The 16673-nt window shown below is 36.4% G+C and overlaps 1 protein-coding gene across 3 annotated transcripts in view; it reads right to left on the bottom strand.

Annotated features, from left to right (window-relative positions):
• The window catches only part of LOC149811461 (uncharacterized), a 111780-nt gene extending 110330 nt beyond the window's left edge, over positions 1–1450 (bottom strand). For all 3 annotated transcript variants that reach the window (XM_089993096.1, XM_089993098.1, XM_089993097.1), the window contains exons 1-2: positions 1140–1450; positions 633–884 (exon numbers count right to left, since the gene is read on the bottom strand). In XM_089993096.1, coding sequence (XP_089849222.1) covers positions 633–884; positions 1140–1409 — 522 coding nt within the window. In that variant the 5' untranslated portion in view covers positions 1410–1450. The remainder of the gene's footprint in view (positions 1–632; positions 885–1139) is intronic.
• Between the last annotated feature and the right edge of the window lie 15223 nt (positions 1451–16673).

Raw genomic sequence — 16673 nt, 5'->3', positions numbered from 1 at the left:
AAAAAAAAAAAATTTGTTTGAATGTCCAGTTAGAAATATTCAATCGAAAGCACGTCTAAGACACAAAATAAAATATCAGCATAACAATCCCAACAATTGGTCAGCAAGACACAATGATCAAATGCAAGAAAGTACCGAATGAACATAGGTTCCACTCGTAAAAGTCAAATACATGGTGGATAAAGTAAGATCGTTCTTCATGACAAATAATAGCTTCTAACTTTGCGGTTGCACAGTACTACCCAGAACATGCCTTTGGTCAGGCTATGGCCATCCATCTTCAAGCTATCATAACATATTAACTAATATAGGAGAACAAAAAAAACTAATGTTGTAGATAGACCAGAAGATAATCAACACAATGTAGACCTTACATGTTAAGCCGACAAATCTACCAACACAAGTAGCCTTCTCGGCAATTTCACATAATTGTGGATCAAACCAACTATAATTCATGAATCAACAGCAATAAGCAAAACAAACATAACACAAGAAATCATCTATCCAACATGGTTTTAGCCTCGTGTATATGAAAACGCCACTAACCATTCTTGACACATTCTGTCAAAAAAAAACACAACACAGATGACAAAAAAGTAAGCATCATGAAAGCAGCAAAGAATAGATGATACCTCCTTCGACTTCTCGCGTTTTCTCAGCATCTTCTTATGCAATTTCTGTATGTAATGCATGAAACTGTATTTGGAATTCCTCGACTGCAATGCATCTTCCACTACGGGATTCCCCGAAAGCCAGCGAACTATTTCACTGTTTCTGACAATCTCAGTCGTATCCAGTGATTCTAACCATGCATAAACAGGTTTCCACATGTCAGATCGCTCGAATTGGTAAAGCTTAGTCTCGGTACTAACAGATGCTGTATCCTGCAATATATCACATAAAAATTAGCCTTGAAATAGCTTTCAGTGGCACATTACAATACTAATGAGTTTTCGTCTCGAACTACTGCAGAAATCCCGTGCAAGAACCAACTCTAGAGATGAATGCACCAGGTGGAAACGAGAATAGAAGCAATGAAAAAACCCTAACGAGACGGACGATCGGCAATGGAGATGAAACCGTGCCCTAGGCCAAAGAGGTAAGGTGACAAGAAGCAGCAGATCGGTCGAGAGGAGTACCTCATTGGGTAGCCGGACGAGCATGTGGACGGAGAGGATGCGCCGGTAGAGCGACTCTCGGGGTGATTCCCTGATCTCATCGGGGAACCGGAGCTCGTTGGCTCGGATCCACGCCTCCATCTCGTCGACGCCAACGTCCCTTCGGTCCGGGAGCGAGGAGAGCCACGCGCGGACCTCGGCCTCCCACGCCTCCGCCCGCTCCGTCGCCGGAACGGTGGCCGGAGGCGGTCCTCCGGCAACCGCCAGCACTTCGTTCGCAGACGGCATCATCTCCGAGCCCTCAATCCATAACAACGAGAGAGAGAGAGAGAGAGAGACTCCCGGCAAGCGGGAACGCGGGTCTCTGGCGTTGGGCTTTTATAACGACCGGACCGCCGACACGTTTTTTACACGACGCGACATGATACGAACCATGGCGTCCAATGTTGTGTTTCGTATTATTTTAATGCTTTTGTAATGTTTTTTAGTCAGAATTATACTTTTTCCTTTTTTTATTGAATGAGAATTATACTTATGCTTTAAATTATCAACTTGTATTTTTGTCAATTAAAAATTAATAATTCATGTTCATCGCCTCATCGCTCGAACAGCCGACTTGGCATATGATGCCATTTGATAAAATTGCATATTCGTGTCCCGTGTACACATGGGACAACATACAATCGGTGTGTCGTTGTCATTGGCCTTAGGTAAAAAGTGGGCTTGTTTTTTCGACAGAGAAAGCTGGGATTAGGCAGACCCCTATCGATTATACAATCATATCATTGGGATTCGAACTCTCAACGTCCCAACACAAGGTGACGTGCACTAACTGCTTCGGCCAGACAAGCGGAGCCCCGGTGGCCAAAAAAATAAAACTAGGTTTGTTCATGAATTAATAATGGAATACAAGTTTCTTTTGACAAGTGTTTTATAAATCATGTTTGGATCTTGGTTTGTACATATGTTCTTGGAAACCGATTTTGAAATTTTTTTTTCTTCATGGAGCATTTGTGTGTCACGGAAAGTGAGCTGTTTTCCACTAAAATGCATCGAAAGGCTGTATTTTCGTAGAGACCACAATGACAATACAAACAGCGAAATGCACCATTTCTGCAAAAAACGTTCGATGAGTGTGCCAAAATACACATTGGACATGGGTTTTCAATGAAAGCGGTTCTAGTGGAGGGTCCGATTCTATTTCTGCGGCAGGGATGGAGGTGAGGATGGAAGTTTAGACCGGGGATGAAGGACATGAAATGGGAATAGAGGCAGTGATGGAGGTTAAAATCAAAACGTGTGCAGTGATAGACTTACGATTTTCCCCGTCCTTGCCTTGCACTACCCCACCCCATCCCCGATCCTTCTTTAGAGATGGCAGTGGACCGAGGGGAAACCTGCCTCTCTCTGTTACATGAAACGGGATAGAGGCGGGGATGAAAGTTAAAATCAAAACTCGCGTAGGGATGGAGGCGGGGATGGAGGGTAGGATTTTGAGAAGGGGTGGGAGTGGAGACCTTCTCCCCCCACCCTGGTCCACTATCATCCCTAATTGTGATTCTAATTCATATGACTTTAAATCAAAGTGTGGTAATGGGTTGTATATTTGTATGATCATAATTTTTTTATAAACTCTTTTTTAGTAGTTGAGAACCAACATAACTACATTTTGTCATTTCAATTTTAAACATGTCTTTATTGGTTTATATGTCATGAGCATACCGAATGAATCATGACTCTAATTAAGAGCTATTGATTATAGGGAAATTATGCATTTAAAAAAAAAAAACTAATCAACTATCATCTAAGACAGACCTACATTAGGACTGCCACCAAAGGGAATGCATGACAGATTAATTTTTCAAACATGTATATTGGAAGATGGCAATCCTAAACACATGTTTGTACTAATATCTCGTGACTTCGAAAGGCTACGGGCCTCTAGATGGATTTTTACCCAAAATGTTTTTGAAAAAAAAAAACTAAATCACTTTGTTCTGCGTAAAAATATTCTTCGATATTTTTAAATCATAATGGATGTGTATTTAACATGATCAGCATGCATAAATCCTATTTAAATTGATATACAAACAACAACAACAACGCCTTCATCCCAAACAATTGGGGTTGGTGATATGAACCAAAAGGAAAATCATTTTGGGTCCTCTACATGAATCCTTCTCCTCCAATCATTTCTATCCAATGTCATGTCCTCGGTGAGGTTCAAAGCATTCATATCCTTTCTTATCATCTCCATCCAAGTCTTCTTAGGCCTACCTCGACCTCTTTTAGCTAATATATTTTCCCATTTCTCCATCCTTCTAACCGGAGCATCATTAGGCCTTCGCCGAATATGTCCAAACCACCGTAAACGATTCTCTCGCATCTTATTTTCAATGGTAATGTATAAAATATATAATGGTTTATTGATGTTATGTTGCGTGTTATGATTCATGTAGTGAATGATCTGAACCATATTCATGTCTAATTAATGATTTTGTGTTGGCTAAAATTAAATATTATAAATAAAATTATGTAGATCCTATCGATTAAGGTTTATGGGATTTTTTTAAAAAAAATATAATTTACATTGTTGTATTTGTGATATGTATTTAATTTAGTCATGATCAACCTATATTTTGTTTATTATGTTAGATCTGATATACATGTGAATGATCAATATTTGATTCATAATTTATTTGTATTTTCTGATATTTGTTTTTGTGTACAAGAGCTTATCTTTGGAATAAATGGTTTTTTGTGTATTTCAATTTCATTTTTACTCATTTGATTAATTCGTCAACAACCACTGTTGTCGTCCCTACCCTTCACAACACCTCCATCGTTGATCTCTCTCTCTCTCTCTCTCTCTCTCTCTCTCTCTCTCTCTCTCTCTTCCAAGCTAGTTTTGTGATTCTTTAGTGATTTTGATTGTTTTGGTAAATTCTTTCAACCGAGCTTTCAGATTTAATCCTAAACTTCCTCTTTATGATTCTTTTGGTGATTTTGATTTTACTTCTCTATTTTGTCTGCCAAGAACTAGGGTTAGGATTAAATTTATGTTTTGCATGTTTAAATTTTTTGATGATTTATTTTTTGGGTTAAGTCGATGGGATGATCATGGGATAGAAAAAAGTCTTCTTGTTGCTTTATTTCTCTGAACTTGTTCCTAGGGTTAGGCTTCTTAGTTCTTCTCACAACTATCCTAGATTATGTACCCAGATGTGGGTTTATGTTATTAACCAACACGATGAAGTTTGATGAGCTTATATTAAACTTCGATCGTATCAACATCTTCTCTCAAATTACCCAAGATTTGGAAATCATCATTGTTTCTTTCAACGTAAGTGGTTTGAGCTATTTCCTACACGGCTCAAATATTCACCTACTAAAGATGCAGAGCCTTTTGTCTATAATGCTTTCTCTATAGTAAGTCATATGCACAACATATATATTGTGTATTCACTATTGATGGATTTCATAATTGGAAGAAATTTAGGGATGGCAAAAATTGTGTTTTTCTCCATCATATAGGGCAAGGCCCTAATCCACTTCACATAATTGTCGAGAAGTCTTGTGAAGATTTAATGAATCAATCTCAACACTTATAGAAGGTGTTTGACCATTTCACTTATGAATAAATTTTAAACAATCAATTGTAGTTGAAAGCATCAATTGATGTTGTCCGACTACTTGCATTTTAAGGTGTTGCATTTAGAGGTCAAAATGAGAGTGCATAATCATCAAAACGAGGAATTTTTCTTTAAATATTATATTTGGTTGCTTCATATAATGAAAAGGTTGTCGAAGTAATCGCTAAAGCTCAAAAAAATGTCTCTTACACATCCTTAAAGATATAAAAATAAATTTTGCAGATCTTTCCAACCAAAACGAAGAAGGCAATTCATGAAGAAATGGGCAATGCAAAGTCTTGCATACTAGTTGATTCAGCTTGTGATGAGACAATTAAGGAGCAATTAGCTATAGTTTTGAGGTTTGTCGACAAAGATGGCTTTGTGCAAGAGCAATATTTTTTTTGGCTTATTCATGTTTTTTGATACTATGACATTAACCTTCAAAAATGGGATATAACATATATTATCTCATCACAATCTATACATACAAAACATTTGAGTGCAAGAGTATGATGTTGCAAGTAACATGCGAGGAGGATTGGATGAGTTGCAAGCATTGATTTTAAAAGAATGTCCATATGCTTACTATGTTCATTATTTTGCACATAGTATGCAATTGGCGTTAGTTGCAACATCAAAAGAGGTTATTCTCGCTCATCATTTTTTTTAATTAATGTATTGCCATTTTTGTTTATGCTCCAGTCGTTATAAACAGTTGAGAGTTGCTTAAGCTTCTTTAAATATTTTTCTAATTGAAGGCAATGAGATTAAAACTCAAAGATGGCTTAATCAAATTGGTACTTTACAATGTCCTGAAGATACTCATTGGAGTTTTTACTTAAGATCAATTTTTGCCTTGATTAAATTGTTGAGTCTAAATTGCAAAGTTCTTATTGGAATAATTGATGGTAGAACCACTTCTTCCCAATGAGTATATGCAAATTTAATTTATCAGACAATGACATCGTTTAAATTTGTTTTCATCTTGCATCTCATGCGATAAACTATACATATTACTGATGACTTATATAAAAAATTACAAGTCAAATCCCAATACATTTTAAATCTCATGCATCTTGTTTCATCCACTAAAGTAGGTATCAAACAATTTAGAGATTATAAAAGAGATGCATTACTTACCATGATAAAGTTATTTTGCAAAGAACACAACATAGATGTCCTGGATATGAGTGTTCATTATATTGATCAACAAGGTCGAACTCGTCATCAATAAACCAAATTTACAATCAAGTGTCACTGTTGATGAGATATTTTTTTATGGATGCTTTAATGTTATACATTGAAAGAGAAAATGCAACTAAATTTAGTACAAATTCAATTATAGAAGATTGATTCTCATGATATCAAAGAACATCATGTTTCATTTAGTTAGCTGAACGAGTTGAAATATGAAATATCAAGAAACAATAATGTGCTGCCTATTTTTGTTTATATTTTGTTAACATAGAACAAATATTGATTATACTTTTTATATATTAATTTAATCTTTAGTTTTGTATAATTCTTATTCATGTGTGGGCTCCTCTAGCTTGATGTTGTATATTTCTTGTGTATGTTTAGGCCCCACAATAAAAGTTTTTGGGTCAATCGTGGTGGTAACTACCATAAAAAAAAACGTGAATATAAATGGGAGACTACCTTATATTTTTTTGCAATGCATAAAACCATAAACTACCTCGTCAATGCAGCAATTGCAAATAGCCACCATCATGGTATTTTGACCAATTTTGTTAATAAATGCATGAACTTTCACCTCAGATGTTAGTTTTCAAACATAACCTAAAAAAATCTTCTAAGGAGATAAGAACAAAGTAGCGCATAAAAACATGAAACAAAACCAAAGGTTTTCTTCTAAATCATTGAAATGATTCAACTTATGGTAACTAGATTCAAATATGGATGATATCATAACACATTTGAAATTGTTTGTACTAGAAAAAAAGAACACAACTCACTTCTTTCTCTTATGGTGTTATTGTCTCTTGAGAAAGCCTATGTATTCTCAAAAGTTGCATAAAAAAGTATCAATGTATGTACACATGTCATGAAAATAAACACCTATAATCAATGAGGTATCCTTTTTATGCGGCGATTTTTCCTTTAATGGAAGTGGTATCAATTTATTTTTCATCAATGAATACTTTGTGATTGTCCTATACAATATTTTTCTTGCAAAAACTATTTTCTTTTGATAAATCAAGCAACTGTGAGTTTATTAGCATTAAGTTTATTGAATAAACTGGATGCCTAATACGATATATATTTTCATTAATAGTTTAGATACTATTTTCTAATATATTAGTACTAGCAATTATTTCTTATAAATAGATAATATGAATCAAACTTCATATGTGTAATTATCAAGGGGAAATCAAACCTTAATTATGCACTGTATTTGGGTGAAAGCATTGTTTTCATGCATTGCCAAAATATAGCTCAATCGATGTATAATATTGTTAAGATAATAGTGATGTTTAAAATTAAGTTGCCAATACATCATCTTATGAATGTTGGTAACTTCATGTATAATTGTGTGGCAACACCAATTAAAGTTGAAAAAATGACAATGGACATCAAATTCAAGTATTTTAACTAAACCCATAATGTACCTTGTAGTAACCCTAATATAGGTAAGAAGTTTAGCATTAACCATATTATAAAATATATTATGCAATTGATGGGATACGTATAACCTGCTATTAATCAATGCACTAATTTTTTGCACGTGCTAATTAAAGCTCATTCCCATAAAATGAATTGCTTGCATTCAAATGAAACACTTTATTCAACTTTGACTTGATTACTTCGTTGCTTAAGTGGTCATTTTAATGAGTCATTATTGCTGTCAGGACATATTTTCTTCAATAGGCCACCACGGCACGACAGTCCTTCTTTACCGCCACAAGCCTACTTATCGCTCGCTTGTCAGTCACGGAAGCTTGTAATTAGAGAGAAAGAGAGAATAGAGGAAGAAGAATTGTAATCACAAGAAGCAATCACAATGAGGGTGAACAAAAGAAAGCTCAACACATTTGATTCATTCACAATTTTTCCTGCAGGCAGTTACAATTCAAGTATACGGGCTGCCCCTTTAGGGTATTGATTCACCTGAACCAGGCAGCTTACATTAGACTCAACAAAAGCAAAACAGACTCTAGATGTAACTTTACAATGTAAGTCACAAGGGAACATGCTCCCCCCCTTCAAATCATGCACCGTCTTCGGTGCCATCTGTTTCATGATAAGCCCTGAATTCAGTCGGGTAGCGACTGTTCATCCGAAAAGCTGGTTCCCACATAGGTTTTGATGTTTCCTCCCACTACACTAAGTATTTATTCGCTTCGCTCAAGTAGTTGACCTTATGGCGAAGGATCTGATTGAGGTGTTTATCAGCCGGTTGTGTTGTCGAGGCCCTCTGCATGATGGGAGCGCGTTGTGGCACGCTGCGTTTTGGATCTCTATCGTCTGGATGAAACTGCTTGAGATTGCACACGTGGAACACCGAGTGCATCTTGAAGTATGAGGTCAACTCCAGCTTGCACGCCAACTTGCCCACATTCTTTGTGATGGTGAAGGGTCATTCATACTTTTTAAGCAGTCTGCGGTGCCGCCCGCGAAAGATGTTTATGCGACTCAGATAAAACTTCACCAACACTTGGTCCCCAACTTGGAACCCAGCGGGCCGATGATGCTTGTCCGCCCACTTCTTCATTCCCTTTGTCGCCTTGTGTAGGAATGTCTTCGCCAACTCATTATGCTTGTGTCAGTCTCGAACAAACTGATAGGCGAAGGATGTCTTTCCCTTTTTTTTGCGCAGTAAGAGTGTGTGGGGTCAACAATTGTTGCCTCGTGGCTATTTCGAACGGGCTATGGCATGAAGACTCGCTCTTCTGCAGATTGTAACAGAATTGTGCCACGTCAATGTGTTTCATCTAATTTTTCTCATCGGCACTAACAAAGTACCTAAGATACTGCTCAAGTATCCCATTGATGCGCTCTGTTTGCCCATCTGTCTGTGGATGAAAGCTTGTTGAAAATAACAAATCAGAGTTAAGCAACTTAAATATTTCACGTCAGAACTTGCCCGTGAAGCGAGCATTGCGATCACTCACAATGTTCTTTGTTATGCCTTAGTGCTTCACCACATGTTTTACAAACAACTTTGCAGAGCATTTCTTAGAAGCTGGGATGATGGTGACATACATTAAGAAACGTTCCACCACAACCAGAATAAAATAGAGGCCTTCTACCTTTGGTAGACTAACAATAAAGTCCATATAGATGTTATCCCAAGGACGTTATGGAATTGGTAGAGGCTTAAGGAGACCGACAACCTTTTAGGTTGTCCCCTTATCTTGCTGACAGATAAGTCATGTTCGCATATACCCCTCCACGTTATCCATCATCTGCGGTTAATAGTAGTCACGCTCAAGGAGTGCTAAGGTCCGTTCCAGACCAGGCTGACCAACCCATAATGTATCATGGCATTCCTTAAGCAATTTTCAGCGGAGGCTTCCCCACTGCGGTAAAAAGATGCATTCCTCTTTTGTCACGAGGAGGACATCTTGTAGCCAAAATCGCTGAGTCTTCTATGTCTGCGTCAGAGAAACAAGGTGTTGTGCTATCGGATCCTGCTGCGTACCTTTGCGGATATGGCTCAGCAATACATCCTCCAAATGCACTTCAGAAGGCTCCGAGCGTGCAACTGCCAGTTTAACTCTGCGGCTCAAGGCATCTGCCATAACATTGGTCTTTTCAACCTTGTACTTAAAGGCAAAGTCGAACTCAAAAAAAAAATATTTGCCACCAAGCTTGCTTAGGCGTGAGCTTTTTATGTGTCTGAAAATATCTTATGGCAACATTGTCTGTCTTGACGATGAACTGGGCACCTAGAAGGTAATGCCGCCAAGTCCTGAGGCAACACACGATGGCGGTCATCTCACGTTCATTCACCATGTAACGCCTTTCTACATCTTTTAGCTTACAACTCTTATATGCGATCGGATGACCCGTCTGCATAATAACTTCGCTGATGGCAAAGTTTGAGGCGTCTGCGTGGACCTCAAAGTGTTTTGAGTGATTAGGCAGTCGTGGCAATGACTCCCTCACTAAGGCTTTCTTCAAGCCGTCAAAGGCATCTTGGCACGTGTTGTCCAGAGCCATACCCGATTCTTCTTTAACAAATCTTTGAGAGGCGCAACAATGAGGGAATAGCCTTCGACAAAACACTGATAGTAGTTTGCCAAAATAAGGAATGACCACAATTCTAGCACTTTACCTGGCGAAACTCATTCCTAGATGGCCCTTATCTTTTGCCCATCCATACGCAGCACACTATGTCCCATAACGTGGCCAAGGAAGTTGATCTCCTTCTGCCCAAAGAGACACTTCTCTTGTTTGACACAAAGGTCATTCTCCTTCAACACCTAAAACATTGTTCGCAAGTGCCTGCCATGTTCCTCTATATTGTTATTGTAGATCACAATATCATCAAGGTAGACTACCACAAACTTGTCTAAGTAAGGGTAAAAGATCTGGTTTATTAAAGTCATAAACGTGGCTGGAGCATTCGTCAACCCGAATGACATTACTAAAAATTCATAAGCACCATAGCAGGTGATGCAAGTTGTCTTTGTCTCATCACCTTCAACAATACTCACATGCCAATAACCTGATTGCAGATCTAGCTTGAAAAAAATACGGGCACTGCTTAGCTGATCGAACAAGTTTGCTATCAGTGGCAATGGGTACTTGTTCTTCACCATAACTTTGTTCAAGACATGACAATCCACACACAATCGCATGAAGCCATCATGTTTCATTTTAAATAGGACTGGGGCACCAAACAGGACTTTCGATGAATGAATGATGCCTGCATCCAATATTTCGTTCAGCTGCCTGCGCAACTCTTTCAACTCAGTTGGCTCCATGCGGTATGAAACCATTATGAGAGGCTTCGTTCCTGGGGTCAACTCAATCCTATGACCGACCTCGCATCTTGGTGGAAGACACTTTGGTAATTCGAGAAGCATCACCCATCGAAACTCCTCCAACAGTGGAGCTAGGGTCGGTGACACTGCTGCTTCCACCTTCTCTTCTTCTGTGTGTACAACAATTAAGAATGTCTGCTCCACATGCTTGACACCATTCTTCAGCTGTATTGTCGATAACACTAAAGACTTGCCTTTCTGCGTAAGGCACTACTCTGTGTGGGACAGGTTTGGCCCCATGATCGTCAACCTATTAAACTTTGGCAACATCATAACACTCTGACTCTGCAGAAACTCTATACTCAAAATCATCTTAAAATCGTCCAGGGGTACCACAGAGAAGTTGGCTTTGCCGACCCAACTACCCACTTGGATAGCCACATCTCTCGCTTCACCAAGGATGAGCTTGGCCCTAGAGTTCACCGTTTTGATGGTCCTCTACTTTGGCTTGGGCTTCAAACCCAACCGCTCTGCCTCTTCCCACAAGATGAAGTTGTATGTAACCCCGAAGTCTACCATTGCTGAAGTAGACTTCTCATTCGTAATGACTTTGAGATACATTAGTTCTTTGCTAACCTGCATATTTTCAACTGTGTAACTTCTCGCTGAGTTGATCGACCACATGACTCTCATTCATGGTTGCATGGTCTCAGTATCATTGTATTATAACTGCACTACATTGGCTTGCCCGTCGTTCTTCATGAGACGCTTTGGACACTGCCTAGTGATATGCCTATCGCCACAGAACCAGCATGTCACAATCACACCTTTGTTGTTGTTGTTGTTGTTGTTGTTGTTGTTGTTATACTTTATGTAGTTTTGTTTCTTGTCGGATTGATGGCGTATCGATGCCTCACTTTGCTATCGCGTCGCTCATCCTTTTTGCCTTCGTGGTCAGGCTTCTTCCTGGCCTTGATTGATAGGGTGAAGGGCTTGCGTTGAGTGTTAGCTAAGTGCTTGGTCGTCGCATATACATCTTCTAAAATACGGGGGTTGCTCCTTTCTACTTCAGACTATGCCCATGACTAAAGTTCTACAATGAACCAGTTGAGTTTGTCATCTTCTGTCATGTTAGGCACCTCCAGCATAAGCATCTAGAACGTTCTGACATAGTCTTATAACAACCAATATGTTTAAACTCGTCTACCATCCTGTATGTCTGCCTCTGCGCATTTCTCGGCATAAAGTAGTTGCACAACTCTATTTTGAAGTCGTCAAAGGTGTCTATCATGCATTGACCCCTCTCCATGTCACTGCGCTTTCGCCTCCACAACCTATAGCATCTCCATCGAGTAGAGTTGCTGCAACTTTGATTATGAGATCCTCGAGCGTCACATCCTGAATGTCCAAGTAGTCTTCTACTTGGAACAAGAAGTTCTCAATGGCCTTGTTGTCACAAGAACCACTGAACTTTGTTTGTCTTGGCACATCAATGCTTGATGGTCTCTCACCATTTCACCTATTTATGGTCACTGTTCGTTGTAATGTGCGGTTCTTCAACTAAAGCTCCCCTACTTCAGTCTGCAAGTCGGTCACTATTGTCATCAACGAAGTGACATGTTCCATCAACAAGATCACCTGCGCTTGCATACTCGCCACCACATCATTCAGTCCACTGAATGATTCAATTGCATGTGTAATTGTTTCTTTGTGCGAAGTCACATCTTCCACCAACCTGTTGACAGCTGCAGCCATATGCTCTTGGCCCGAGGTGAATCCATCTCCTCAGCTTCGACAACACTCTTGCCTTTGGTGTATCACAATTTTGATAAGGCGATACGATGTCTTGCTTATAAATCACAGTCTGTCGGCGTGTCTGTCGATACCGACTTCAGAATCCCTTCTCCATCACGAGAACGGGCTCTGATACCACTTATCATGGGTATATTTCCTCCAATAAGCCAATGTGGCGCGATGGTCTTTCCTTACCATCGCAAGCTTACTTATCGCTCGCTTGCCAATCGTGGAAGCTTGTAATCAGAGAGCAAGAGGGAATAGAGAGAGAGGAGTTGCAATCACAACAATGGTGAACAAAAGAAAGCTCAACGCATTTGATTCATTCACAATTTTGCCCGCAGGCAGTTACAGTTTAAGTATAGGGGCTGCCCCTTCGGGGTATTGATTCACCTGAACTGGGCAACATACATCAGACTCAATAAAAGCAAAATAGACTTTAGACACAACTTTACAATGTAAGTCATAAGGTAACAATCACATTGGTATTCAATATACCCAAGTGTTTTACATATCAAGTGTACCCATATTAGGTATTGACAAAAAACTTACTTCATAAACCACACTTAGGAATATAAAAAACTCTAAAACTCATTAAATATTTGAGAATCTTGTATCTTATACAATTGAAACTCATTTTGCATATGTTTAAAGTTTGACAAGGGTATAAAATACATTATTCTGCAATTGAAACTTGTTTTACATGTGTTCAAAAATTGAAAATAGTATAAATGTATATTTATTGTAATATTTTATTTATAATTTATCATATATAGTTTGATAAAAAAATACCAATGAAAGACGAGTTATGAATAACAAAAATATGATCATATATGTTTTTTCATGACTTGTACAAATCCATTCTTAATAACTATCATTTTATTGTTGTTAACAAAAAATTGTAAATTATTTCACTTTTAACCTAATTCAAGTTTGTCAAATACAACTTATTTGTTGAAGGTTTAAGCACAATAAAAAATATATAATGTATAATATCATAATTATTAAAATAAAATTTATATTGCTGCTTTTAATAACTCAATTAGGTTATAAAAATGTATATAATCTAATCATAGTGGACATCAACCTTGTGTCTAGATAAATAACAATAAATTTGCTTCTCCAACCTTGTTGATATATTTGACCTTATACTTGCTTTATTGGTTGTTAAGTAAACAATCTAGGAGTATGACTTTGTTTTCTTGATTTGAGGACAATGATAGTTGCAAATTTGTTATAACTTTGCTATAGAAATTAGCAATAGCCAATGATCTATTAGTTATGTTAAATTTATTTATAGTTTTCAATTAAATGATCAAAAGTTAAATAGAAGTTTAATAACATTTGTTTCCTTGCATGTAGGAGCTCATAAAAAATGTACCTTTAATACAAAATAAATAAAATTCATTGTGAAATTACTGTAACATTGTTTGACATTTAAATGATAAATAGATTAAGATAAGATTAGTGGTAAAATCTTGGTAGTTGCCCTTGACATGTAAGTTTTTATTATTCTTAAGGATTAATATACTTTGAACTTTCAACGAATAATGTAATGAAGATTTTGTCAATCCACCGCATAGTTATGTTTTATTTTCCTACTTGCTTAGCTAGATTTTCTTTTATGCATATGTAATCTCAAATACAATAGGTGGATAATATAAATATTACTATTATGTTTTTTTTATTATAAGAGTATAAACATTTAAGATAATAGAAGCTTGTAAAGACATAAACATGGCAGATTGTTGGTTGGTTATTATGGTGTTTTCTTATTATTGTTTATTTATTTGGACATTTATATTTATTTTTAATATGATATTGACATTTATTTTGTATTGTTCTGCAAAATCTATAATTGATAATTGGCTGGTGCATTATGTTGCAATGCTTTTGAGTAATTGCCTTTTTTTCTTTTTAAAATCTTTGAACTTAATTTTCGTTGTAAAATCTTGAAAACTCAAAGTGTTTTTCTTTGTTTGTGGTTGTTGATGGTTGTGAGTCTTACACAAGTTTTATTTTTCCACTACTTCAATTTCTTGTCTTTACTAATACTTTTTAGTTGGTTTTCACAGTTCAAAGCCTCTCAATAGTTTTCAACTTAAATCTATGTATTTTCTTCACAAGAAATATTTCTAAAAGAACAAGTTTGGTCAATTCTAATTAGTTATGAATAAAATATTTGAATTGTACATCGATTTGTATATGAATAGTAATTGTAGTATAAGGCCATGTTTGTGTGTGTGTGTGTGTTTATTATTTATCGCCACATATTAATCAATATAAAAATAGAGCAATAATAATATTTGATTATAATTTATTGGTTGACTTTGGTTGTTTTTTAGTCTTTTTTTATTTACCTCTACTATGGCATCGCTAATGTGTATCTAAAAAACACACATAATATAAAAAATAAATAAAAAAACAAATCATGATAACAATATTGCAACATTGACATCATCAACTCATCAATAATTTTATTTAACATTAACATCTAAGATATTTTTTATAGTATAGATTTTATTGTTAATGGTACTATTAAAAATTAAAAAATGCACTTATCAAAATTAATATTCAATAATTTTAATATAGAAACACCTGCTATTTTCACATTTTAAAATATATTGGTATCAAACTTGCCAATTTTGTTCCCATTACATAGACATATAATATTTCATACAAGCAATATTCTCTATCAACAAAGCACCAATTATTATAATCTCTCATAATGACACTATTGCTTCTTTTAGCAGGGATGGTGATTATGATTAGCTTGCTAAGATGAAGTTTGTTGAAGAAGACTTAGGGGCCCAAAAAAATGTATTGCCATAATGTGAATTTAGTTAAATTCAGGTTTTCTACTAAAGCATATTGTATTGATTAGTGATACGAACAACTCTTACCAATTAGTTTTTTGAAAATACAACAAAAGTCATTGTTTGAACTTAAAAAAAAAACAAACTTGCTAAAGGAGACTAACTGGGTTAGAGGTGAAACTTTTCATGATTCAATTTATTTATATACTATTTTGTGTATATCGTTGCAATGCTCCCAAACATAGCATTATTTTTATTATTTCACACCTACCCAATCGTATCTGCATCTAATTTGAGAGTGGTCTTGGTGTATATCTGGCATGTTTTTTTTTTTAAATGCTAATGATGCAACAAACTTTAGTTTTTTCAAGATAAACGAGTTAGTGTACTTAAAAAACTATTGCATTGTTCTCTATCTCCCTATATCTCTTTTCCTATAGAAGACACTCCAATTTTTATTGAGATGTTTCATGCATAAAGAATCTCATGTTGTCGGCTTATTCCAAAACAAAGTTAACTTCGGTCATATTTTTTGCTCTTAAAATATTTTTCAAAGTTTTTTTAGCAAAAGAATAATTAAACTAGAAGATCTAAGCTTTTCAACAAGCAAATAATTAGGTCATCTTGACATCAGAATCTGAACTTATAGTTAAAACAATCAATCATCTCATAATGATACATCATGTGCCGTTAACACTTTCTCTTGATTATCGTGTATAGTTAGCCTTTTCCTGATGTGTCATTAATATTTTTTTAATGACACATGTATTTGTCATCAGTAGTTAGTTGATTTGTGTGTTTGTCATCAACACTTCATCTAATGACACTACCTATTTGTCATTAGCACTTTCAATGATTTAAAAACATAAACCATTTGAAGAATCCTGCCTAGAATCCTATCACTATCCCCCCTAAAAACCATAATTAGACATATCCTAATCCTAAACCACCTATAACCTATTTAACCCCTAAATCAAGCTAAAATGATCAACTAAAAGGACCATTGACCAATCACAAGGGCCCATTTAAAATCCGACTAGTAAGATTTCACCATGTCATTTCTTGGACAAATATGAATCAACATATATTGGATTCACGAGAATCATGTCAAAATCCACACAAAAAAAAACTATAAATAGAGGCTCATCCCTTTATTTTAACATCTGGAGTTCGAAACCTAGCAACACCTAGACTTTGTTAAAATCCCTACACTACTAGACCCAACAAATATAGTTTATCTGATCCTACTTAGCCTAACCTAGGACCCATATCCCCTATCTCACTTAGCGTGCAAAACTTGCACCTAAAAGGAGTGATGTCTGGATTCCACATGCTCATTGTCAACATAACAAAGGGTTG

The sequence above is a fragment of the Nuphar pumila genome, chromosome 17 (assembly GCF_984573655.1).
Source record: "Nuphar pumila chromosome 17, dmNupPumi1.hap1.1, whole genome shotgun sequence".
In the NCBI taxonomy this organism is placed as follows: Eukaryota; Viridiplantae; Streptophyta; class Magnoliopsida; order Nymphaeales; family Nymphaeaceae; genus Nuphar; species Nuphar pumila.
This window is presented reverse-complemented; position numbering and strand designations above follow the sequence as displayed.